Source organism: Ranitomeya imitator, chromosome 6 (genome assembly GCF_032444005.1).
Source record: "Ranitomeya imitator isolate aRanImi1 chromosome 6, aRanImi1.pri, whole genome shotgun sequence".
NCBI lineage: Eukaryota > Metazoa > Chordata > Amphibia > Anura > Dendrobatidae > Ranitomeya > Ranitomeya imitator.
Window position 1 is genome coordinate 318,168,231 of NC_091287.1, and position 25,549 is coordinate 318,193,779.

The 25,549-nt window shown below is 44.3% G+C and overlaps 1 protein-coding gene across 1 annotated transcript; it reads left to right on the forward strand.

Annotated features, from left to right (window-relative positions):
• The first annotated feature begins 17,801 nt into the window (after positions 1-17,801).
• Positions 17,802-18,443, forward strand: LOC138643378 (uncharacterized). Its single transcript, XM_069732300.1, has one exon. It carries the CDS (start codon positions 17,802-17,804, stop codon positions 18,441-18,443), a length of 642 nt encoding a protein of 213 aa, XP_069588401.1.
• Positions 18,444-25,549: the final 7,106 nt, after the last annotated feature.

A 25,549-nucleotide genomic window follows, 5' to 3' on the forward strand; every position in this document is an offset into this window, starting at 1 on the left:
GAATCTCTGCAGACTGCAATACCTGAACCTATCCTCACACAACTAAAAGCAGCAGTGGATTGCGCCTAACACTACCTATGCAACTCGGCACTGCCTGAGGAGCTGACTAGCCTGAAGATAGAAATACAAGCCTGACTTGCCTCAGAGAAATACCCCAAAGGAATAGGCAGCCCCCCACATATAATGACTGTTAGCAAGATGAAAAGACAAAACGTAGGAATGAAATAGATTCAGCAAAGTGAGGCCCGATATTCTAGACAGAGCGAGGATAGCAAAGAGAACTATGCAGTCTACAAAAAACCCTAAAGCAGAACCACGCAAAGGGGAGCAAAAAGACCCACCGTGCCGAACTAACGGCACGGCGGTGCACCCTTTGCGTCTCAGAGCTTCCAGCAAAAGAGAATAGCACAGCTGGACAGAAAAAACGGAAACAAAAACCAAGTAACACTTATCTAGCAGAGCAGCAGGCCACAGGAAAGATGCAGTAGCTCAGATCCAACACTGGAACATTGACAAGGAGCAAGGAAGACAGACCCAGGCGGAGCCAAATAGCAAGGCAGCCAACGAGCCCACCAAAACACCCGAGGGAGGAAGCCCAGAGGCCGCAATACCACCCGTGACCACAGGAGTGAACTCAGCCACAGAACCCACAACACCGGAGGCACTAAATCAAAGCTCCGGAAAGACTGCTTTTTGAACCTTGCTTTTTGCTCTTTTTGAACTTTCTGTAGACTTTATATTGACAACTTCATTGGAAAAATGGAACTAAATTCCTGGACACAAAGTGCAGTGCCTTTCCTAGTACCTTCAAGGATAGGACTGTATTAATGGACGCTATTTGAAGTGACTTTTTACAGAACTCTATTTTTGTTTCCTTGAGTGGTTTTTGTAACTTTTCATTTTTAAGACTCTGTACATATTAATTGTTATTTCAAAATGTTATCGTCCCACAGTCCCGGAGTACTGTTCTTACCTAAGGGGGAATGTGGCACCCCTAGGGGTATTTGCCACAAAAATAGTTACTGACAGTAAATACAAATACTAAAATAGCAAGACTGCACTACCACCTCCGGCCAGAAGGGGGAGCTCCAGAGACTCCCCTTGATCCATTCTGGTCTGAGAGAAGAAATGGCAGTTGGGCTAAGGAGCTGAAAGTGAGAGGTCATACAGCTGAATTTCTAATAGTCCTGTGACTGTTTCCAGGCCTAAATCACCGGTCTGAGGAGAAGAGGGACAGAGAAAAAGGACATTGTGAGAACCGGGTAGCATTAATCACTACCCAGAACAGGCGCAAAGACGGATACCGGATCCGTGGCTGTATTCATTATATATAATACAGCAACCGGAAAAACGTGAGGTGATATCAGCTTCACTAGGGCCGGACGCAGCAACAGACACAGAGTTCAGCGGTACTCCTGGAGGGGGTAAGCTGATAAAAGGACTCGGGTTGCCCGTCGAACCAGGACCCGGAGGGGACAGATTGGGCCGGCAGCCAGTTCACATACAGCAGCAGGGCCACACAGAAATTGCGTACAATAAGAGGCGAAGACCCCGGCAGGGTCAAAGTAACTCAGAGTTCCTATACAGACTCCGGTGACAGGACTGGTTGTAAATCCCTTTATGTTAAAGTAAACTGGTTAATACTTGCGGTATCGGAATGCTCAACACTACTCATGACACATCTAGATAAGTTCCTTAGGGGGTCTAGTTTCCAAAATGGGGTCATTTGTGGGAGGTTTCCACTGCTTAGGCACATCAGGGGGTCGCCAAACGCGACATGGCGTCCGATCTCAATTCCAGCCAAATTTAGCTTGAAAAAGTCAAACGGCGCTCCTTTCCTTCTGAGCCCTGCCATGCGCCCAAACAGTGGTCCCCCCCACATATGGGGTATCAGCGTACTCAGGACAAATTGGACAACAACTTTTGGGGTCCAATTTCTCCTTTTACCCTTGAGAAAATAAAAAATTGGGGACTAAACGATCATGTTTGTGGAAAAAATAGGATTTTTTTTTTTCACGCCCGGGCGTTATAAACTTTCGTGAAGCACTTGGGGGATAAAAGTGCTCATGACACATCTAGATAAGTTCCTTAGGGGGTCTAGTTTCCAAAATAGGGTCACTTGTGGGGGGTTTCCACTGTTTAGGCACATCAGGGGGTCGCCAAACGCGACATGGCGTCCGATCTCAATTCCAGCCAAATTTAGCTTGAAAAAGTCAAACGGCGCTCCTTTCCTTCTGAGCCCTGCCATGCGCCCAAAAAGTGGTTCCCCCTCACATGTGGGGAATCAGCGTACTCAGGATAAATTGGACAACAACTTTTGAGGTCCATTTTCTCTTTTTACCCTTGGGAAATTAAAAAGATTATTGCTGAAAGATCATTTTTGTGACTAAAAAGTAAAATGTTAATTTTTTCCTTCCATGTTGCTTCTGCTGCTGTGAATCACCTGAAGGGTTAATAAACTTCTTGAATGTGGTTTTGAGCACCTTGAGGGGTGCAGTTTTTAGAATGGTGTCGCTTTTGGGTATTTTCTGCCATATAGACCCTTCAAAATGACTTCAAATGTGAGGTGGTCCCTAAAAAAAATGGTTTTGTAAATTTGGTTGTAAAAATGAGAAATTGCTGGTCAAATTTTAACCCTTATAACTTCCTTGAAAAAAAAAAGTTTGTTTCAAAAATTGTGCTGATGTAAAGTAGACATGTGGGAAATGTTATTTATTAACTATATTGTGTCACATAACTCTCTGGTTTAACAGAATAAAAATTCAAAGTTGGAAAATTGTGAAATTTTCAAAATTTTCGCCAAATTTCCATTTTTTTCACAAATAAACGCAAGTTATATCGAAGAAATTTTAGCACTATCATGAAGTACAATATGTTACAAGAAAACAATCTCAGAATCGCTAAGATCCGTTGAAGCGTTTCGGAGTTATAACCTCATAAAGGGACAGTGGTCAGAATTGTAAAAATTGGCCTGGTCATTAACGTGCAAACCACCCTTGGGGGTAAAGGGGTTAAACGTTTCAGTGCCTCAGTCTTTCATTTGGACAATAGCCAATATCCAGGATCGGGATCATCGCCGCTGGGAGAACCTGCTGCTGATCAAGTAAGTGCCTGCTCCCTCACGATACCCCTTACACTGTGCATTGCCTGAGGCTACAGCACCGGGTCAAGCCACCCGTGACATCCCCCTTAAGAGACAGACCCCATTGGTCCGGTGCTGGGTATCCCGGTCTCCTGGGCGTCACAATCCTCAATGTCAGAGTGGGTGGCATACTGTATTGAACATACCTTGAAGTTGCTTCATCGCAACAGTAACATAGTAACATAGTTAGTAAGGCTGAAAAAAGACATTTGTCCATCCAGTTCAGCCTATATTCCATCATAATAAATCCCCAGATCTACATCCTTCTACAGAACCTAATAATTGCATGATACAATATTGTTCTGCTCCAGGAAGACATCCAGGCCTCTCTTGAACCCCTCGACTGAGTTCGCCATCACCACCTCCTCAGGCAAGCAATTCCAGATTCTCACTGCCCATCTCATTGAGATAATCCAGAATAACATCCTTCAGAAACCCTTCAAATATTTTACCAACAATAGAGGTTAGACTTACTGGCCTATAATTTCCAGGTTCACTTTTAGAGCCCTTTTTGAATATTGGCACCACATTTGCTATGCGCCAGTCCTGCAGAACAGACCCCGTCGCTATAGAGTCCCTAAAAATAAGAAATAATGGTTTATCTATTACATTACTTAGTTCTCTTAGTACCTCCATTCTTTTGTGTGTTTACAGATTTTTTGAATGCTCTATGGTTTTGGTTTAAGACTAATATTATAAGTTCTTATATTCTATTATATATTAATATATATTCTGCGCAGAGTCCTTTAGCATATACTGCAGCAACATAGTGTACGTAGACCTTGTACAGTGGTAGAGTCTCAGAGAGTCTGTATTGAAAGGGTTGATAGGACCTATCAAAATCCACCATCAGCTGCTACAGAGCCGAGTCTGTCAAAAGTACATGGTATAGAGAGCTAAGACACCCCCGTTCTATACACTGTGTGATGCCATTCTCGAGAACTATAGCACAGCTCCTATTTACTACAATGGGAACTGAGCTGCAGTAACTTAGAATGGCCATTACACTCTGTACATTATGTACTTTTAGCAGCATCAGCTAATTGGTGGGGTTTCTTGGAGTCAGTGGAGTCAGAGCTCAACTGTTTTGATATTGAAATCATATCCTAGGGATAGGTCATTAATTATCTCTTTATCATTAATGTTTCAATCCCCGAATGTACCTAGAAGCACCTGTACACCATACATGTGATACAGGTTTGTGATTTTGAGAGGCCAGTTATTCTTCCTTTAGTAGCAATGCTTCTAAGAGAGAATTACTCACTTCATTATGATGCTGCATGTCTTCAGAAAACAACCTCTATGAGCATCTTTATAAAAATGGAGGTAATCAAGGGTACAGCATGGCCCTAAAAATAGATATAGGGACCGGTTAAAGGATGTTTTGCCCCAGCAGTTCGCCCCGAGTACATTTCGTCCCCAGAATTTGGCCCCCAGGATGATACTTACCTGTCACAGCTGCAGCTCCTTGGGTCACGGAGTGCAGTCTAGCGGTTCCCCGTGACGTCAGATGGAAACAGTTGATTTAACATGTCACAAAAGTGCAGCACTCTGTACAGTACTTTTTTGACATTTGGAATGATGACGGACAGGAATTCATGAATCACAAGGACAAACGGGGGCTAATTGCTGGGGGCGAATTGTACCCAGGGGCGAACTGCTGGGGGCGAACTGCTGGGGGCGAAATGTACCTGGGGGTGAACTGCTGGGGGTGAACTGCTGGGGGCGAAACATCCAAATCCCATAGGGACCAGAGTTTGACAGACAGCATATAAGAATGGAAAGTTTGGAGCTATGTTTCTCAACCAAAGGCTTGGTTTTGGTTCTCTAGCCTTTGGCAGCTGTACTTACTGTGATGTACCATGCGACACCAGGTTATTATAGTATTATGAAATTTGTCAGATGACTATATCAGTGGATGTTGACATCAGACTAAAAACCATATCACTGGCACTTGACATCTCTTTCATCTCAAGATCATATATCAGACAATTATCCTTACAATCGGAATTGCAGAACTGGAATTTAAATAACACAGTATCATTGCCATCCCTGTCAGTTTGTGTTATTTCATCTTTTTTGTCATTTACTTGGAACATAAATGTTATTAAATGTAACCCATTATTAATTAGACAGGTATGATAATAATATATAATTACACTAAAAAATAAGAAAATGGTCATAGAACAGTCTACCAGAATTTAGTGACCAAGGAGTTAAGGGTTTTCCCCTTTCAGATAATGTTCAATTGTTTAAAACTGGGCTACAGTTTTATGCAACAAAGCTTGCTGAATTCACATTCCCCGGGGCTGTGTACTCTGCTGTGGCTTCCGGTGTTTGGCATTGATTGTCGCACTGACATCAAGTCGACAACACAGCAACCAATTAGGGTTGAGCGAAACGGGTCGTTCATTTTCAAAACTCGCCGACTTTTGGCAAAGTCGGGTTTCATGAAACCCGATCCGACCCCTGTGCGGGGTCGGCCATGCGGTACGCGACTTTCGCGACCGAAAGTCGCGTTTCAATGACGCGAAAAGCGCCATTTCTCAGCCAATGAAGGTGAACGCAGAGTGTGGGCAGCGTGATGACATAGGTCCTGGTCACCACCATCTTAGAGAAGGGCATTGCAGTGATTGGCTTGCTCTATGCGGCGTCACAGGGGCTATAAAGGGGCGTTCCCGCCGACCGCCATCTTACTGCTGCTGATCTGAGCTCAGGGAGAGGTTGCCGCTTCGTCAGAAGCAGGGATAGTGTTAGGCAGGGTCCATTAACCACCAAACCTCTTGTGCTGTAGCGCTTTCCACTGTCCAACACCACCTTCGGTGTGCAGGGACAGTGGAAGCTACATTTTTTTTTTCTCAGCGCTGTAGCTCATTGGGCTGCCCTAGAAGGCTCCCTGATAGCTGCATTGCTGTGTGTACGCCGCTGTGCAAACCAACTGCTTTTTTCAAAGCACAAATCCTGTTGTTCCTTCCTTTCTGCACAGCTATCTTGTTTGTTTGTCCACACTTTTTATTTAATTTGTGCATCAGTCCACTCCTTATTGCTGCCTGCCATACCTGGCTGAGATTACTGCAGGGAGATAGTAATTGTAGGACAGTCCCTGTTTTTTTTTTTTTTGTGTGAGATTAAGATTGGCATTTCTGCTAGAGTGCCATCCCTGTGTGTGCCATCTCTCACTCAGTGGGCCATAGAAAGGCTATTTATTTTTTTGCTTGATTTGGGTTCTAAAATCTACCTGAAAAAATCACTACATCAATCAGCGGGAGATAAATATTGGCCTCTGGGCTTGTGTGCCACTCCTGACTCCTGTGTGTGCCATCTCTCACTCAGTGGGCCATAGAAAGCCTATTTATTTTTTTGCTTGATTTGGGTACTAAAATCTACCTGAAAAAATCACTACATCAATCAGTGGGAGAAAAATATTGGCCTCAGGGCTTGTGTGCCACTCCTGACTCCTGTGTGTGCCATCTCTCACTCAGTGGGCCATAGAAAGCCTATTTATTTTTATGCTTGATTTGGGTTCTAAATCCTACCTGAAAAAATCAATAAATCAATCAGTGGGAGAAAAATATTGGCCTCTGGGCTTGTGTGCCACTCCTGACTCCTGTGTGTGCCATCTCTCACTCAGTGGGCCATAGAAAGCCTATTTATTTTTTTGCTTGATTTGGGTTCTAAATCCTACCTGAAAAAATCAATAAATCAATCAGTGGGAGAAAAAAATTGGCCTCAGGGCTTGTGTGCCACTCCTGACTCCTGTGTGTGCCATCTCTCAGTCAGTGGGCCATAGAAAGCCTATTTATTTTTTTGCTTGATTTGGGTTCTAAAATCTACCTGAAAAAATCACTACATCAATCAGTGGGAGATAAATATTGGCCTCTGGGCTTGTGTGCCACTCCTGACTCCTGTGTGTGCCATCTCTCACTCAGTGGGCCATAAAAAGCCTATTTATTTTTTTGCTTGATTTGGGTTCTAAAATCTACCTGAAAAAATCAATAAATCAATCAGTGGGAGAAAAATATTGGCCTCAGGGCTTGTGTGCCACTCCTGACTCCTGTGTGTGCCATCTCTCACTCAGTGGGCCATAGAAAGCCTATTTATTTTTTTTGCTTGATTTGGGTTCTAAAATCTACCTGAAAAAATCACTACATCAATCAGTGGGAGAAAAATATTGGCCTCAGGGCTTGTGTGCCTCTCCTGACTCCTGTGTGTGCCATCTCTCACTCAGTGGGCCATAGAAAGCCTATTTATTTTTTTGCTTGATTTGGGTTCTAAAATCTACCTGAAAAAATCAGTACATCAATCAGTGGGAGAAAGATATTGGCCTCTGGGCTTGTGTGCCACTCCTGACTCCTGTGTGTGCCATCTCTCACTCAGTGGGGCATAGAAAGCCTTTTTTTTTTTTTTTTTTTTTTATTTGGTTTCTAAATTCTTCCTGAAAAAATCATTTTATTTTATTTTGTTTCTAAAGTCTCCCTGGAAAAAAAAAATAAATAAAACAGTGGGAGATTAATATTGCCCTTTCTGCTGGTGTGCCATTCTTGACTCCTGGGTGTGGCATCTCTCCCTCTCTCTCAAATTGTGGGCCATAGGAAGCCTATTTATTTTTTTGCTTGATTTGGGTTCCAAAATCTACCTGAAAAAATCACTATATCAATCAGTGGGAGAAAAATATTGGCCTCTGGGCTTGTGTGCCACTCCCGACTCCTGTGTGTGCCATCTCTCACTCAGTGGGGCATAGAAAGCCTTTTTTTTTTTTTTATTTGGTTTCTAAATTGTCCTTGAAAAAATCATTTTATTTTATTTGGTTTCTAAAGTCTCCCTGAAAAAAAAAAAATAGGTGGGAGATTAATATTGCCCTTTCTGCTTGTGTGCCAGTCTTGACTCCTGGGTGTGCCATCTCTCTCTCTCTCTCAAATTGTGGGCCATAGAAAGCCTATTTATTTTTTTGCTTGATTTGGGTTCCAAAATCTACCTGAAAAAATCAGTACATCAATCAGTGGGAGAAAAATATTGGCCTCTGGGCTTGTGTGCCACTCCTGACTCCTGTGTGTGCCATCTCTCACTCAGTGGGCCATAGAAAGCCTTTTTTTGTTTTTTTATTTGGTTTCTAAATTGTCCCTGAAAAAATCATTTTATTTTATTTTGTTTCTAAAGTCTCCCTGAAAAAAAATAAATAAATAAAACAGTGGGAGATTAATATTGCCCTTTCTGCTTGTGTGCCAGTCTTGACTCCTGGGTGTGCCGTCTCTCTCTCTCTCTCAAATTGTGGGCCATGGAAAGCCTATTTATTTTTTTGCTTGATTTGGGTTCCCAAATCTACCTGAAAAAATCACTACATCAATTAGTGGGAGAAAAATTTTGGCCTCTGGGCTTGTGTGCCACTCCTGACTCCTGTGTGTGCCACCTCTCACTCAGTGGGCCATAGAAAGCCTTTTTTTGTTTTTTTATTTGGTTTCTAAATTGTCCCTGAAAAAATCATTTTATTTTATTTGGTTTCTAAATTCTTCCTGAAAAAATCATTTTATTTTATTTTGTTTCTAAAGTCTCCCTGAAAAAAAAATAAAATAAAATGAAACAGTGGGAGATTAATATTGCCCTTTCTGCTTGTGTGCCAGTCTTGACTCCTGGGTGTGCCATATCTCTCTCTCTGTCAAATTGTGGGCCATGGAAAGCCTATTTATTTTTTTGCTTGATTTGGGTTCCCAAATCTACCTGAAAGAATCACTACATCAATCAGTGGGAGAAAAATATTGGCCTCTGGGCTTGTGTGCCACTCCTGACTCCTGTGTGTGCCATCTCTCACTCAGTGGGCCATAGAAAGCCTTTTTTTGTTTTTTTTATTTGGTTTCTAAATTGTCCCTGAAAAAATCATTTTATTTTATTTGGTTTTTAAATTCTTCCTGAAAAAATCATTTGATTTTATTTTGTTTCTAAAGTCTCCCTGAAAAAAAAAAAAAAAATAAAACAGTGGGAGATTAATATTGCCCTTTCTGCTTGTGTGCCAGTCTTGACTCCTGGGTGTGCCATCTCTCTCTCTCTCTCAAATTGTGAGCCATAGAAATCCTATTTATTTTTTTGCTTGATTTGGGTTCCCAAATCTACCTGAAAAAATCACTACATCAATCAGTGGGAGAAAAATATTGGCCTCTGGGCTTGTGTGCCACTCCTGACTCCTGTGTGTGCCATCTCTCACTCAGTGGGCCATAGAAAGCCTTTTTTGTTTTTTTATTTGGTTTCTAAATCGTCCCTGAAAAAATCATTTTATTTTATTTGGTTTCTAAATTCTTCCTGAAAAAATCATTTTATTTTAATTTGTTTCTAAAGTCTCCCTGAAAAAAAAAAAAAAAAAATAGGTGGGAGATTAATATTGCCCTTTCTGCTTGTGTGCCAGTCTTGACTCCTGGGTGTGCCATCTCTCTCTCTCTCTCAAATTGTGGGCCATAGAAAGCCTATTTTTTTTTTTGCTTGATTTGGGTTCCAAAATCTACCTGAAAAAATCACTACATCAATCAGTGGGAGAAAAATATTGGCCTCTGGGCTTGTGTGCCACTCCTGACTCCTGTGTGTGCCATCTCTCACTCAGTGGGCCATAGAAAGCCTTTTTTTGTTTTTTTATTTGGTTTCTAAATTGTCCCTGAAAAAATCATTTTATTTTATTTGGTTTCTAAATTCTTCCTTTTAAAATTATTTTATTTTATTTTGTTTATAAAGTCTCCCTGAAAAAAAATAAATAAAATAAAACTGTGGGAGATTAATATTGACATTTGTGCTTGAGTGACAGTCCTGCGTGTGTGGCATCTCTGTGATTTGGTGCCACAGAAAACAGAGTGTGTAACATTGTGCCTGATTTTCCTTGTGGTCTCACCAACCTGTAAAGGGATATTGAAATCATACTGAAGTTATAGGTCACGGTGTAAGTTGTTTGACAGCAACAAATAAAGTTACTTTGGTTAAGTTTTTAAAACAATGAGGAAGTCTGGTGCAAGAGGTCGTGGCCGTCGGCGTTCATTGTCAGCTGGTAATGATGGTAGTGGTAGTGGAGCATCAGGTGGTCGTGGGAAAAAAAATATTCCACCTAAGTCTGGAGCTGTGGAGCCAGATTCGTCGTCTGGCTACACAAGGCCTCGAACGCTCTCTTTTCTGGGAGTAGGAAAACCGCTTTTGAAGCCGGAGCAGCAACAGCAAGTTTTGGCTTACCTTGCAAACTCAGCCTCTAGCTCTTTTGCCTCCTCTTCTGAAACTGGTAAATGTAAAAGCAGCGCGTCGCTTGTGGATGTTCACGGTCAGGGACAAGTCGCTTCCTTGTCCTCTTCAGCAAAAACAACAACAAGAGAGAAGGATGCAGCAGGCGACACAACGGGTTACTCCATGGAGCTCTTTACACATACCGTCCCTGGCTTAGAAAGTGAAACACTTAACAGGCCATGCCCATTACAAGTAGATTCTGACATGGAGTGCACTGATGCACAGCCACAGCCAGACTACTATGCTGGTCCTTTGACTCAGACCACAACATTGCCCTCTCAGGGTACTGATCCACAATCAGACCCTGATGAGACTATGTTGCCCCGTCACGAACGCTATACCACCGACTGACACGGTGACACAGACGAAGTTGCACACGAGCTAGAAGAGGAGGTAATAGATGACCCAGTTGTTGACCCCGATTGGCAGCCATTGGGGGAACAGGGTGCAGGCGGCAGTAGTTCAGAAGCGGAGGTGGAGGAGGGGCCGCAGCAGGCATCAACATCGCAACAGGTTCCATCTGCCGGGCCGTATCTGGCCCAAAACGCGTGTCAAAGCCAAAACCTGTTGGAGGACAGCGTGGCCATCCGGTTAAAGCTCAGTCTGCAATCCCTGAAAAGGGATCCGATGCTAGGAAGAGTGCAGTCTGGCATTTTTTTAAACAACATCCAATTGATCAGCGCAAAGTCATCTGTCAAAAATGTTCAACTAGCTTAAGCAGAGGTCAGAATCTGAAAAGTCTCAATACAAGTTGCATGCATAGACATTTAACCACCATGCATTTTCAAGCCTGGACTAACTACCAAACGTCCCTTAAGGTTGTAGCACCCTCGGCCAATGAAGCTAGTCAGCAACGCAACATCCCTTCCGTCACTGTAAGGTCACCATTTTCCGCACCACCGGCAGTATCTGTGCAGGTTTCTTTGCCAGCCAAAAGCAGTCAGGGTCAGGGAATCACCAGTTTTGTAGGAGGAAATATTGCATCTAGGGCACTGGCGGAAACAATACCGTCTCCAACCGTCTCTCAGTCTGCCATGTCCACCGGCACACCCGCAAGTTCCACGATCTCCAGCTCTCCAGTCCAGCTCACCCTACATGAGACTCTGGTTAGAAAAAGGAAGTATTTATCCTCGCATCCGCGTACACAGGGTTTTAACGCCCACATAGCTAGACTAATCTCGTTAGAGATGATGCCCTACCGGTTAGTTGAAAGCGAAGCTTTCAAAGCCCTGATGGAGTACGCTGAACCACGCTACGAGCTACCCAGTCGACACTTTTTTTTCCAGAAAAGCCATCCCAGCCCTGCACCAGCATGTTAAACAGCGCATCGTCCATGCACTCAGGCAATCTGTGAGTACAAAGGTGCACCTGACTACAGATGCATGGACCAGTAGGCATGGCCAGGGACGTTACGCGTCCATCACGGCACACTGGGTGAATGTGGTGGATGCAGGGTCCACAGGGGACATCAATTTCGGGACAGTTGTGTCTAGCCCACGGTCTAGGAAACAGTTGGCTGTAGGCGTTCGCACCCCCTCCTCCTCCTCATCGTTCTCCTGCAGAAGCGACAGCTCTTCCACAGACCGCAGTCGGCCAACCACTCCATCGGCAGCTGACACTGTTGCACACCAGTTGTCCCATTATGGGCCAGCTACTGGCAAGCGTCAGCAGGCTGTATTGGCTATGAAGTGTTTGGGCGACAACAGACACACCGCGGAAGTTCTGTCCGAGTTCTTGCAACAAGAAACGCAGTCGTGGCTGGGCACAGTAGATCTTGAGGCAGGCAAGGTAGTGAGTGATAACGGAAGGAATTTCATGGCTGCCATCTCCCTTTCCCAACTGAAACACATTCCTTGCCTGGCTCACACCTTAAACCTGGTGGTGCAGTGCTTATTGAAAACTTATCCTGGGTTCTCCGACCTGCTCCTCAAAGTGCGTGGACTTTGCTCAGATATCCGACGTTCGCCTGTACACTCCAGCCGTATGCAGACCTATCAGCGGTCTTTGAACCTTCCCCAGCATCGCCTAATCATAGACGTTGCAACAAGGTGGAACTCAACACTGCACATGCTTCAGAGACTGTGCCAACAGAGGCGGGCTGTTATGTTTTTGTGGGAGGATACACATACACGGGCAGGCAGTAGGATGGCAGACATGGAGTTGTCAGGTGTGCAGTGGTCGAAGATACAAGACATGTGTCAAGTCCTTCAGTGTTTTGAGGAATGCACACGGCTGGTTAGTGCAGACAACGCCATAATAAGCATGAGCATCCCCCTAATGTGTCTGCTGATGCAAAGTTTGACGCACATAAAGGATCAGGCGTCTGCACCAGAGGAAGAGGAAAGCCTTGATGACAGTCAGCCATTGTCTGGTCAGGGCAGTGTACAGGACGAGGTAGCGGGCGAAGAGGAGGTGGAGGACGAGGAGGATGATGGGGATGAGTATATTTTTAATGAGGAAGCTTTCCCGGGGGCACTGGAAATTGGTTGCATGGCAAGGCCGGGTTCTGGTTTTTTGAGGGACACAAGTGACGTAGATTTGCCTGAAACTGCCCCTCAACCAAGCACAACCGCAGATTTGACAACTGGAACTTTGGCCCACATGGCAGATTATGCCTTACGTATCCTCAAAAGGGACCCACGCATTACTAAAATAATGAACGATGACGATTACTGGTTGGCCTGCCTCCTTGATTCACACTATAAAGGCAAATTGCAAAATATTATGCCACATGAGAACTTGGAACTAATATTAGCAACCAAACAATCAACTCTTGTTGACCGTTTGCTTCAGGCATTCCCAGCACACAGCGCCCGTGATCGTTCTCACACGAGCTCCAGGGGGCAGCAGACCAGGAGTGTTAGGGGTGCACACATCAGAAGTGGCGTTGGACAGAGGGGTATTCTGACCAGGTTGTGGAGTGATTTTGCTATGACCGCAGACAGGACAGGTACTGCTGCATCAATTGAAAGTGACAGGAGACAACATTTGTCCAGTATGGTTACTAACTATTTTTCATCCCTTATCGATGTTCTCCCTCAACCGTCATTCCCATTTGATTACATTGCTTCGATCTTAATGCTCTCGTTTAGTAGTTGTTTGAAACTACACTGCATTAGGCCTACAAATTGGGTATGGGGTGTAGAGACGGTGTGTTCCACTCAAAGGTGTTCTCCAGGTTGCCTTTCCTGAGCCTCTATCTTCAGGCTCTTGTTAAATAGTGGTTAAATGGAACAACTGCATTTGGCGTACTAGTTGGTTTGGGGCCTACTAACAGTGTCTGCCGCTCCTTGCTGTTCTCCTGGTTTCCTGTCCTGAAATTCCATTTTCAGGCTCTCGTTAAGTAGTTGTTAATGTTAGACTGCATTTGGCCTACTAGTTGGGTTGGGGCCTACTATCGGTGTCTGCCACTCCTTGCTGTTCTCCTCCACTGAACAAAGCTGTGCCGCCTGTTTACTACGGTTGCCAATTTTGAACTGCATTTCGACTACTTACTGATTTGGGCCTACTCTCTGTGTCAGCCTCTCATTCCAGTTGTCCTCCACTGCAATGCCCCCTGGTTAGTCCTGTGTTACGAATTTTGAACTGCATTTCGACTACTTACTGATTTGGGCCTACTCTCTGTGTCAGCCTCTCATTCCAGTTGTCCTCCACTGCAATGCCCCCTGGTTAGTCCTGTGTTACCAATTTTGAACTGCATTTAGCCCACTTTATTCTTTGGGCCTATATCTGTGTCTCCTCCTCATCCTGCCCATTGCCCAGCCAGTGATAGATGAGTCTGCTGGTACATTGACCCATAACGCAAAATTCCCCGTGCATGCTACACAGCAAGATTGTGACCCTGCTGAAAGTCAGGTTCCTCTTCCCGCATACCATACCACCTTACACGGGGACAAAGAGGAAGGTGCAGATGAAAGTGCAGGTTCCTTCATCAGGTAGGGGGAGGAATACTAGTTGGCGACGTCACTGGCACAGGGCCTCTCATAGTACGCAAAAGTGTTGCTGCCGGTGGGAGGCGCCCCCGCCGTGCAAACACACCGCTGTACTTTGAGGGGCCCTGTGCCAGTGCCAATGCCAACGAGTGGGCCCCCCCTGCTTGCTCAGGATCTCAGCACTTGCAAAGTTGAAATACTTACCTCTCCCTGCTCCACTGCCGTGACGTGTTCCAGATTTCCTGGGCCCACTAATTACTTGAACCAGCCCTACCCCCCACAACTTTAGCCAAATGACCCCCAATTTCAAATGCCTTCCAATTATTATAAGGTAAATTACGATTGACAAGCTTCTGTAACAAGAATGGATGTTTTTGCCATTAAAATGGGCAGTGTAGTTGTTTTCCTGGCCTCCATTCACTGCCGACTATGCTCCCCCATTGACTTGCATTGGGTTTTGTGTTTCGGGCGATACCCGACTTTTCGCGATAATCGGCCGATTCCACTCGACTCGACTTCTAAGATAGTCGGGTTTCGCGAAACACGACTCGACTCTAAAAAGGTCAAGGTCGCTCAACCCTACAACCAATCAGTAAGCTTGGCAGCTCTTAAGGGGGTATTCTGCCTACACTGACAGAGCCCCTGAGTGCACTGATTGGCTGCCGTGATGTCATTGCTGCAGCCAAAGCCAGACAGTGGGAGCAATGACAAAGAATTGCTGGAGGAAATGGGGAAGTTGAGTACATCATAATTATTTTTTTTTAAATAAACTGCAGCCGTGGCAGAACTTTAACTGAAAGGAAGTTATCTGTCTAGGAAGCTAATTACCACAGAACTCATTGGCTGCGGTCTGTTAGGCTGCTTTCACACATCAATTTTTTGCCGTCAGGCTCAATCTGGCGAATGATGCCTCTGGATCTGTTTAATCTCATAGACTTGTATTAGCGATGGATGTCCTCATGTTTTATCCGTCGTTCGCCAAATCCATTGAAAATTGTTTTTCCGGGGGTGGGAAAAAATGGACAAAGTAACGTTTTTTTGTCTCTGGTGAAAAACCGGATGGCACCGTATCCGGCACCGTTCGGCGATTGCTAGAATGGAAGTCGATGGGCGCCAGAAGGTGCCGATCTGTCACATGATGGAATCTGGGGCCGGAGGCCATTTTGTTAACTGCACATGCTCAGATCCAATTGGCCAGCCCCCAATTAGGAAAGTAATATAAAGCCTGCCAGGTAGGGCTTCACTCATCCATTTACCCACCAGCCAGCCAGCAAGCAAGACACAGACCTACCACCAGAGCTTAAACCTGCCACCAGAGCTTAAACCTGCTACCAGAGCTTAAACCTGCTGCCAGAGCTTAAACCTGCCTGAAGCCACAGCCTGCCAGCAGCCAGCCACAGCCTACCAGGCCAGCAGCCATCTACAGCCTACCAGGCCAGCAGCCAGCCGCAGCCAGCCACAGCCTACCAAAGCTGCAGCATCAGAGGTGCTTCCAGAAGGAGACAGACGGGGTGGAGAAATACCCAGAGCGGGCTCGCAATTGGTAAGTTTCTTATATGCATCGCAGAACCGCATCATCACTAGTGTTGAGCATTCCGATACCGCAAGTATCGGGTATCGGCCGATACTTGCGGTATCGGAATTCCGATACCGAGATCCGATACTTTTGTGATATCGGGTATCGGTATCGGATCAATAGGGATGTGTAAAATAAAGAATTAATTGTGACCGGCACGCGACCAATCAGAAGCCGCGACGTCATTCTCATTCACAAAAACTCCTAATTCTAGGAATTGAGGACCTGCGAATGACGTCACGGCTTCTGATTGGTCGCGTGCCGGTCACATGGGCGGCACGCGACCAATCAGAAGCCGGGACGTCATTCGCAGGTCCTAAAGGCGCGCATTTTAAACAAAGAAGCCTCCCGGTTAGCAGCGTGATGTCCAGGGGCCGCCGGAGAGGTGAGCATATCAATATTTTTTATTTTAATTCTTTATTTTACACATCCCTATGGATCCCAGGGCCTGAAGGAGAGTTTCCTCTCCTTTAGACCCTGGGAACCATGAGAATACCTTCCGATACTTGATGTCCCATTGACTTGTATTGGTATCGGATATCGGTATCGGCGATATCCGATATTTTTCGGGTATCGGCCGATACTATCCGATACCGATACTTTCAAGTATCGGACGGTATCGCTCAACACTAATCATCACAGACATCACAGTACACGCAACACATAAATACAGATCATTACAGACATCACAGTACACACAAAACACAAGCCTACATCCAAGCACATAATGATTTTTTTTTGTAGTCTTCCGATTCTGGGGCTCGATCTAGAGGTCCTCAAAGCACCTCCCAGGGTCGTCGGCATGAGTGTCAGGGCGGTCACCATTGAGTAAGTATCTTTTTATTTATTTATTTTTATGTTTCCACTCCATGTTGAGGATTTCAGTGTAATGTTTTTGATTTTAGTCTTTTTTAACAGGCTTCGCAGCGTGCTCAGACGGTGAGGAAGGCCGGTCTAGACATCGACCTCCTCATTGATCTAATTCGAGAGCGGGAGCCGCTGTGGAATATGGGGGACCGCCGCCACGCAGATATAGGTGTGACCTGTCGGCTCTGGGAGGAAGTATGCCACGAAGTTATGGACCTTTGTGAGGACCTCGATGTTCGGGCCCAGAATCAAGCACGTAAGTATTGACAGTTCAGTAAGTTATGTTGCTGGATGTAATGTGTTGTATGCTAACCAATTTGTGCTTTCACTTTACAGGGGAAAGAGTTATCAAGCGGTGGAGGTCACTTAGGGATCACTAAAAGAAGGAGTTCAACAAGGAGATGCAGGCCCCGAGTGGATCAGGAGGACGCAGGAGCAAATACAAATATGCAAGAGCCCTGTCGTTCCTCCGGTCGACTATGGTTAGCAGAAGGCAAATATTCCCCACCTCATTTACTAAGTAAAAATGTTTACATGTGTAACCTTTTTTTTGGTTTCAGCCAGGGCCAAGCAATAACAATATATTAATTACATTTTTTTTCTTTGTTCCACAGCACTGTCTGCAACACATGGGAGCCTGCAGAGTTGAACCCTTCTGAGGAGATCCCACCGGAGTCCGCCACCATGGGCCACTTTGACAGACCCAACCCATCTGCACCTTCTCAGCCTTCCCTCACATCTGGTCCCTCGGTCCCATCCACCAGCGCTGGAGCATCATGGCAGACTTTGTTACATGAAGCTGCTGGTGAGGATGTAGCTTTTCCTTTACCCCACCCCTCTGACACTGCTGCCATCTCTAGAACACCTGTGGATTCTGGGTGGCAGCACCAGAGGGGTCAGGAAAAGAGCTATGTGCCTGAGTTCTTGCATCTAAATGCACCCTTTCAGAACTCGCTCAAACTTGTCGGAGCAAATCACTGCAGGATTTAACCTCCTCAACAACAGTATTCTAGAGTTGCACATGCGTCTGGATAGGATGCATTCAGATGCAAGTAAATTACCTAATCAGTCCTTTTTGCAGGCAGTAGTCGAGCGCATAGACAAGCTATCTCCTGACCAGCAGATGCATGTAATGCAGGCCTGCCAGTTTGCCCTAGCGCATGTTAGCTCCCAAGCCCCTCCACCCGCCACGGTAGTTCCTCCCGCACCTGCCTCCCCTCCAGCCACTGTCCCTCCTCCCCCTCCTATACAATACCAGCTTCCTGCCCCGTACCAACATCATGCCCTGTACCAGTTTCCTGCCCCATACCAGCATCCTGCCCCATACCAGTTCCCAACCACATCATCTGTGCCTCCACTCCCTGCCCAACCTCAACTCCCTGCCCACTATCACCAATCTCCTTATACACCCATCATGCTCCAAACACAACCCTCTTCTCCACCCACCACCTCTTCTGCCTCCCAATCCCTCTATTCCATCCCTCAAACCATCCAAATTCCAATCCCTACTCCCGGTATTATGTCCACCCGTTCTCTTTCTTTCTCCACCCCTTCACCTTCTGTTTTACCTTCTGATCCGTCACCACCACAATCCTCTCTCCACACTCCCACTGTCGAAGTGGTCCAATATGACAGTCCCTCCAGTATTATCTCCACCCCACACTACCTAAATTTATAAATGTTGTATAAAAGTTGTAAATAAAAAATATTTTTTTTTTGTTTAAAAATGTTTTTCTTTCATTTATTTAATTATAAGGTTAAATACTTTGGGTAAAACAAGGTACAATTCAACTCAATGGGAGGCAAAAACAAATGCATACACAGTACCTTCAAATGGGTCAAAAAGCTGCCATAACACATCAAATGAGGGGCAGACACCAGAAAAGTGGCCTCAATTCACCCACAGTACAAATTTTAGAATGGCACGGCAGCAATCAGTCGTGCATGAGTTATCAGGGTCTGGACCAGCATTTACAGCTTTGAATTGAACTTCAAATTAAGATGAGGTTGGTGAGGCATCAGTGTAGGCCTTCTGTCCTGGGAGCACTGATACCACATGCAACAGCTAAACCTGCTTTTATGCTCTTACGTGGCACAAATATCTGTTTCGTAGACTACTATTGTCAGAAAAATGTTAGGATAGTAACACCGGTAGGTGACTCAAAGGAGGTGAAAGGCTGCTGGTCTTGGAGGCCTAGTGCTACAGGCAACACACATGAAGGAGACCCAAACAGGAGTCTACACATTTACAAAAATTAGCAGACACTACCAAAGTGGCATAAATTTCACCAGACTAGAACTAGCAGTGAGAGCTGCTATGTGATTTCTTTGCTATACCACTTGTCATTGGAGTGCACATTTTAAATTTTTTCATGACAATAAAACTATTTTGGATTTTATCATAGACTATTTCTCTTTCCTGGAGCTGGATCTCCCTCGTTTCTTTAGTAGATCATACTTGGTGTAAACCCAGAGGCATGCAGCTGAGTAGCTCAGAAGAGGAGGAAGTGGAAGAGGCAGACGAGGAGGTTAAGTAGACACTGAGTTATGCAACCATGACAACCAAAGCATCCTGAGCCCCAACTCTGGTAGTGGACAGCAGCGTTCGCAGTTCTGCAAGTTGCCTATCTTGGGTCTTTTTTGCAGACCGGCAAAAATCTAAAAAATCATGTTAGCTGTCAACTTTTTTAACCCCTTAATCCCATATGACATACTATCCCATCAAGGTGACCTGGGACTTAATTCCCAGGGATGGGATAGTATGTCATAGTGATCGGCCATGCTCACGGGGGGAGCGCGGCCGATCGCGGCCGGGTGTCAGCTGACTATCGCAGCTGACATCTGGCACTATGTGCCAGGAGTGGTCACGGACCACACCCGGCACATTAACCCCCATCACACTGCAATCAAACATGATCACAGTGTTTCGGCGCTATAGAGAAGCATCGTGCAGGGAGGGGGCTCCCTGCGGCCTTCCCTGAGACCCTCGGTACAAGGCGATGTGCTCACCTTCTCCCAAGCGTCTCCTCCCTGCAGGCCCTGGATATAAAATGGCTGCGGGGCTGCATCCGGGTCCTGCAGGGAGGTGGCTTAACAGCGCCTTCTCAGAGCAAGCGCTGGTAAGCCTGCAGTTCGGCACGTCAGATCGCTGATCTGACACAGTGCTCTGCAAAGTGTCAGATCAGCGATCTGACCTTACAACATGATGCCCCCCTGGGGCAATGTTATAAAGTAAAAAAAAAATATTTAGATGTGTAAAAAAAAAAAAATTATTCCTAAATAAAGAAAAAAAAATAAAAATATTGTTCCAATAAATACATTCCTTTATCTAAATTAAAAAAAAAACAATAAAAGTACACATATTTAGTATAGCCGCGTCTGTAACAACCCGACCTATAAAATTGTCCCATTAGTTAACCCTTCAGTGAACACTGTAAAAAAAGGGGCAAAAAACAACGCTTTATTATCATACCGTCGAACAAAATGTGGAATAGCACGCGATCAAAAAGACAGATATAAATAACCATGGTACTGCTGAAAACATGATCTTGTCCCGCCAAATACAATCCGCCATATAGCGTCATCAGCAAAAAATATAAAAGTTATAGTCCTCAGAATAAAGCGATGCAAAAATAATTATTTTTTCATTTTTATCATATAAAAGCGCCAAAACATGAAAAAATGATATAAATGAGGAATCGCTGTAATCGTACTGACCCTAAGAATAAAACTGCTTTATCCATTTTACCAAACGCGGAACGGTATGAACGCCCCCATACTGCCTCACAAAAATCAGAATAAAAAGCGATCAAAAATGTCTCGTGCCCAAAAATGTTACTAATAAAAACATCAACTCGTCCTACAAAAAACAAGACCTCACATGACTCTGTGGACCAAAATATGGAAAAATTATAGCTCTCAAAATGTGGTAGCGCAAAAAAATATTTTTTGCAATAAAAATCGTCTTTTAGTGTGTGACAGCTGCCAATCATAAAAATCTTCTAAAAAACCCGCTATAAAAGTAAATCAAACCCCCCTGCATCACCCCCTTAGTTAGGGAAAAATAAAAAAAATTAAAAAAATGTATTTATTTCCATTTTCCCTTTAGGGTTAGGGCTAGGGTTAGGGCTAGGGTTAGGGTTAGGACTAGGGTTAGGGTTAGTGTTATGGCTAGGGTTAGGGATAGGGCTAGAGTTGGTGCTAGGGTTGGGGTTAGGGCTAGGGTTAGGGTTGGGGCTAGGGTTAGGGTTGGGGCTAGGGTTAGGGCTAGGGTTAGGGTTGGGGCTAGGGTTGGGGCTAGGGTTAGGGCGAGGGATAGGGTTAGGGTTGGGGCTAGGGTTAGGGTTTGGATTACATTTATGGTTGAGATTAGGGCTAGGGGTGTGTCAAGGTTAGGGGTGTGGTTTGGGTTAAGGTTGGGATTAGGGTTAGGGGTTTGTTGGGGTTAGGGGTGTGGTTGGGATTAGTGGTGTGTTTGGGTTAGAGTTTCTGTTAGAATTGGGGGTTTCCACTGTTTAGGCACATTAGGGCTCTCCAAATGCGACATGGCATCCGATCTCAATTCCAGCAAATTCTGCATTAAAAAAGTAAAACAGTGCTCCTTCCCTTCTGAGCTGTCCTGTGCGCCCAAACAGGGGTTTACCCAAACATATGGGGTATCAACGTACTCAGGACAATTTGGACAACATTTTCTGTGGTCCAATTTCTCTTGATACCCTTGGGAAATTAAAAAATTTGGGGGGCTAAAAAAACATTTTTGTGGGAAAATAATGATTTTTATTTTCACTGCTCTGCGTTATAAACTGTAGAGAAATACTTGGGGGTTCAAAGTTCTCACAACACATCTAGATAAGTTCCTTGGGGGTCTAGGTTCCAATATGGGGTCACTTGTGGGGGGTTTCTACTGTTTAGGTACATTAGGGGCCTGCAAACGCAATGTGACGCCTGCAGACTATTCCATCTCAGTCTGCATTCCAAATGGCGCTCCTTCCCTTGCGAGCTTTGCCATGCGCCCAAACTGTGGCTAAACCCCACATATGGGGTATCAGCATACTCAGGACAAAATGCACAACAACTTTTGGGGGTCCAATTTCTCCTGTTACCCTTGGGAAAATACAAAACTGGAGGCTAAAAAATCATTTTTGTGGAAATTTTTTTAATTTTTTTTATTTTCATGGCTCTGTGTTATAAACTGTAGTGAAGCACTTGGGGGTTCAAAGCTCTCACAACACATCTATATACGATCCTTAGGGGGTCTACTTTCCAAAATGGTGTCACTTGTGGGGGGTTACAATGTTTAGGCACATCAGGGGCTCTCCAAACGCAACATGGTGTCCCATCTCAATTCCAGCCAATTTTGCATTGAAAAGTCAAACTGCGCTCCTTCCCTTCCGAGCTGTGCCATGCAGTCAAACAGTGGTTTACCCCCACATATGGGATATCAGCGTATTCAGGACAAATTGCACATCAACTTTTCGGGTACAATTTATTCTGGTACCCTTGGGAAAAATAAAAATTGGGGCGCGAAAATTTCATTTTTGTGAAAAAATATTATTTTTTATTTTTACAGCTCTACATTATAAACTTCTGTGAAGCACTTAGTGGGTCAAAGTGCTCTCAACACATCTAGGTAAGTTCCTTAGGGGGTCTATTTTCCAAAATGGTGTCACTTGTGGGGGGTTTTAATGTTTAGGCACATCAGGGGCTCCCCAACGCAACATGGCATCCCATCTCAATTCCAAGCCAATTTTTCATTGAAAAGTCTAACGGCGCTCCTTCCTTTCCAAGCTCTGCCATGCACCCAAACAGTGGTTTACCCTCACATATGGGGTATCAGCGTACTCAGGGCAAATTGCACAACAACTTTTTGGGTACAATTTCTTCTGGTAACCTTGGGAAAATAAAAAATTGTGGGCAAAAATTTCATTTTTGTGAAAAAATGTTATTTTTTATTTTTACGGCTCTACATTATAAACTTCTGTGAAGCACTTGGTGGGTCAAAGTGCTCACCAAACATCTCAATAAATTCCTTAGGGGGTCTACTTTCTGAAATGGTGTCACTTCAATGTTTCAATGTTTAGGCACATTAGTGGCTCTCAAAACGCAACATCGCGTCCCATCTCAATTCCTGCCAATTTTGCATTGAAAAGTCAAATGGCGCTCATTGGGGTCCATTTTCTCCTGTTACCCTTGGTAAAATATAACAAAGTGGAGCTGAAGTAAATTTTTTGCGGAAAAAAATTAAATGTTCATTTTTTGTAAACATTCCAAAAATTCTTGTGAAACACCTGAAAGGTTAATAAACTTCTTGAATGTGGTTTTGAGCACCTTGAGGGGTGAAGTTTTTAGAATGGTGTCACACTTGGTTATTTTCTATCATATAGACCCCTCAAAATGACTTCAAATGTGATGTGGTCCCTAAAAAAATGGTGTTGTAAAAATGAGAAATTGCTGGTCAACTTTAAACCCTTATAACTCCCTAACAAAAAAAATTGTTTCAAAAATTGTGCTGATGTAAAGTAGACATGTGGAAAATGTTACTTATTAAGTATTTTGTGTGATATATCTCTGTGATTTAAGGGCATACAAATTCAAAGTTGGAAAATTGCGAAATTTTCAAAATTTTCATCAAATTTCCATTTTTTTCACAAATAAATGCAGGTAATAGCAAAGAAATTTTACCACTATCATGAAGTACAATACGTCTCAAGAAAACATTGTCAGAATCACCAGGATCCGTTAAAGTGTTCCTGAGTTATAACCTCATAAAGGGACAGTGGTCAGAATTGTAAAAATTGGCCTGGTCATTAACGTGCAAACTACCCTCGGGGCTTAAGGGGTTAAAAAATACCTAGTAGAATAAAAGAAAAAATGAAATAATTTCAGTACTACATCATGCATGAACGGGCACAGACGCGATCAGCATGCGTTAATCTGGGAATGTCACTGTGCTAAAATGCACAATAGCAGGAATCGCCAACCACCGTCCACCCCACCAACCGCATCTTCTGATTCTTCCTCCTCCCTCACAGTGGCAAGTGTTGTCACACAGATCTCCAGCTGAAGAACCTCCACTGGTTTACCACCTACAGTTGGGGTGACAGAGAGACTGTCAGCTGATACAGAATTGGACATGCCTGCTGTTTTTGACTGATCTTACATACCAAGCACACCCCATCTTTCTCAATCCACTGTAACATCTCCACCTGCATCTCTCTCACAGTCCAGCAGCTTGTCGTGTTCACTCTACTCCACCCTGTGTCAGCACAGCAGCAAACTCTTGTTTGTGTAGTTGTGCTCACATAAAAGATTCTTTCCTGCTAGTCATGGCAAAGCTAACAGCTTGAATTTCTCCATCTTCATTCTTCTAATAATAATAGCAGATTTTAATATATCGCAAACACATTCCCCATAGCTATACAAGTCAGCATTTCATATAAAACAGTTAAAAGTTACCACGTTTAAGATAATCAAAAATTTAAAGCAAAAAAATGACGACCCTGATCTTCAGACCTTACAACCTACAATGAGGTGGTGGTGGCTGGTGACACAAAGTACTGGTGCTTATTTACTGGTGCTTATCCCCTTAATAAAGGGGATGGGAGATCTACAATACCCAGATTTATTAGCGAAATTAGGATTATTTAGTCTAGAAAAAAGGCGACTGAGGGGCGATCTAATAACTATGTATAAGTATATAAGGGGACAATACAAATATCTCGCTGAGGATCTGTTTATACCAAGGAAGGTGACGGGCACAAGGGGGCATTCTTTGCGTCTGGAGGAGAGAAGGTTTTTCCACCAACATAGAAGAGGATTCTTTACTGTTAGGGCAGTGAGAATCTGGAATTGCTTGCCTGAGGAGTTGGTGATGGCGAACTCAGTCGAGGGGTTCAAGAGAGGCCTGGATGTCTTCCTGGAGCAGAACAATATTGTATCATACAATTATTAGGTCCTGTAGAAGGACGTAGATCTGGGGATTTATTATGATGGAATATAGGCTGAACTGGATGGACAAATGTCTTTTTTCGGCCTTACTAACTATGTTACTATGTTACTATGTTACTAATGATTTTGAGGAGATGGGGGTAGATGAAGGCTGCATGAGACTTGTGGGTACATTGGAGTTTGATGGTTAATTATGTTCAGAAAAGTACAGAGAATGTGTGAAAGGCCACCCAAAACAGATGTGTTCTTAGGGAGCTGTTGTGAATTCTGTTGTCGGGCTCCCTCCTGTGGTCATGAATGGTACTTCGGCTGGTTCTGTCCATGGACTTCCTCTGGTGGGTGTTTCTGAGTTTCACAGGTGACGAGGTTAATTCGTTAGCTGCTGCTCTATTTAACTCCACTTAGATCTTTGCTCCATGCCACATGTCAATGTTCCAGTATTGGTCTAGTTCACTCCTGGATCGTTCTTGTGACCTGTCTTCCCATCAGAAGCTAAGTTCCAGCTTGTATTTCTTTGGTTTGCTATTTTTCTGTTCAGCTTGCTATTTAATTTGTTGTCTTGCCTGCTGGAAGCTCTGGGACGCAGAGGGAGCGCCTCCGCACCGTGAGTCAGTGCGGAGGGTCTTTTTGCGCCCTCTGCGTGGTCTTTTTGTAGGTTTTTGTGCTGACCGCAAAGTAACCTTTCCTATCCTCGGTCTGTTCAGTAAGTCGGGCCTCACTTTGCTAAATCTATTTCATCTCTGTGTTTGTATTTTCATCTTTACTCACAGTCATTATATGTGGGGGGCTGCCTTTTCCTTTGGGGAATTTCTCTGAGGCAAGGTAGGCTTTATTTTT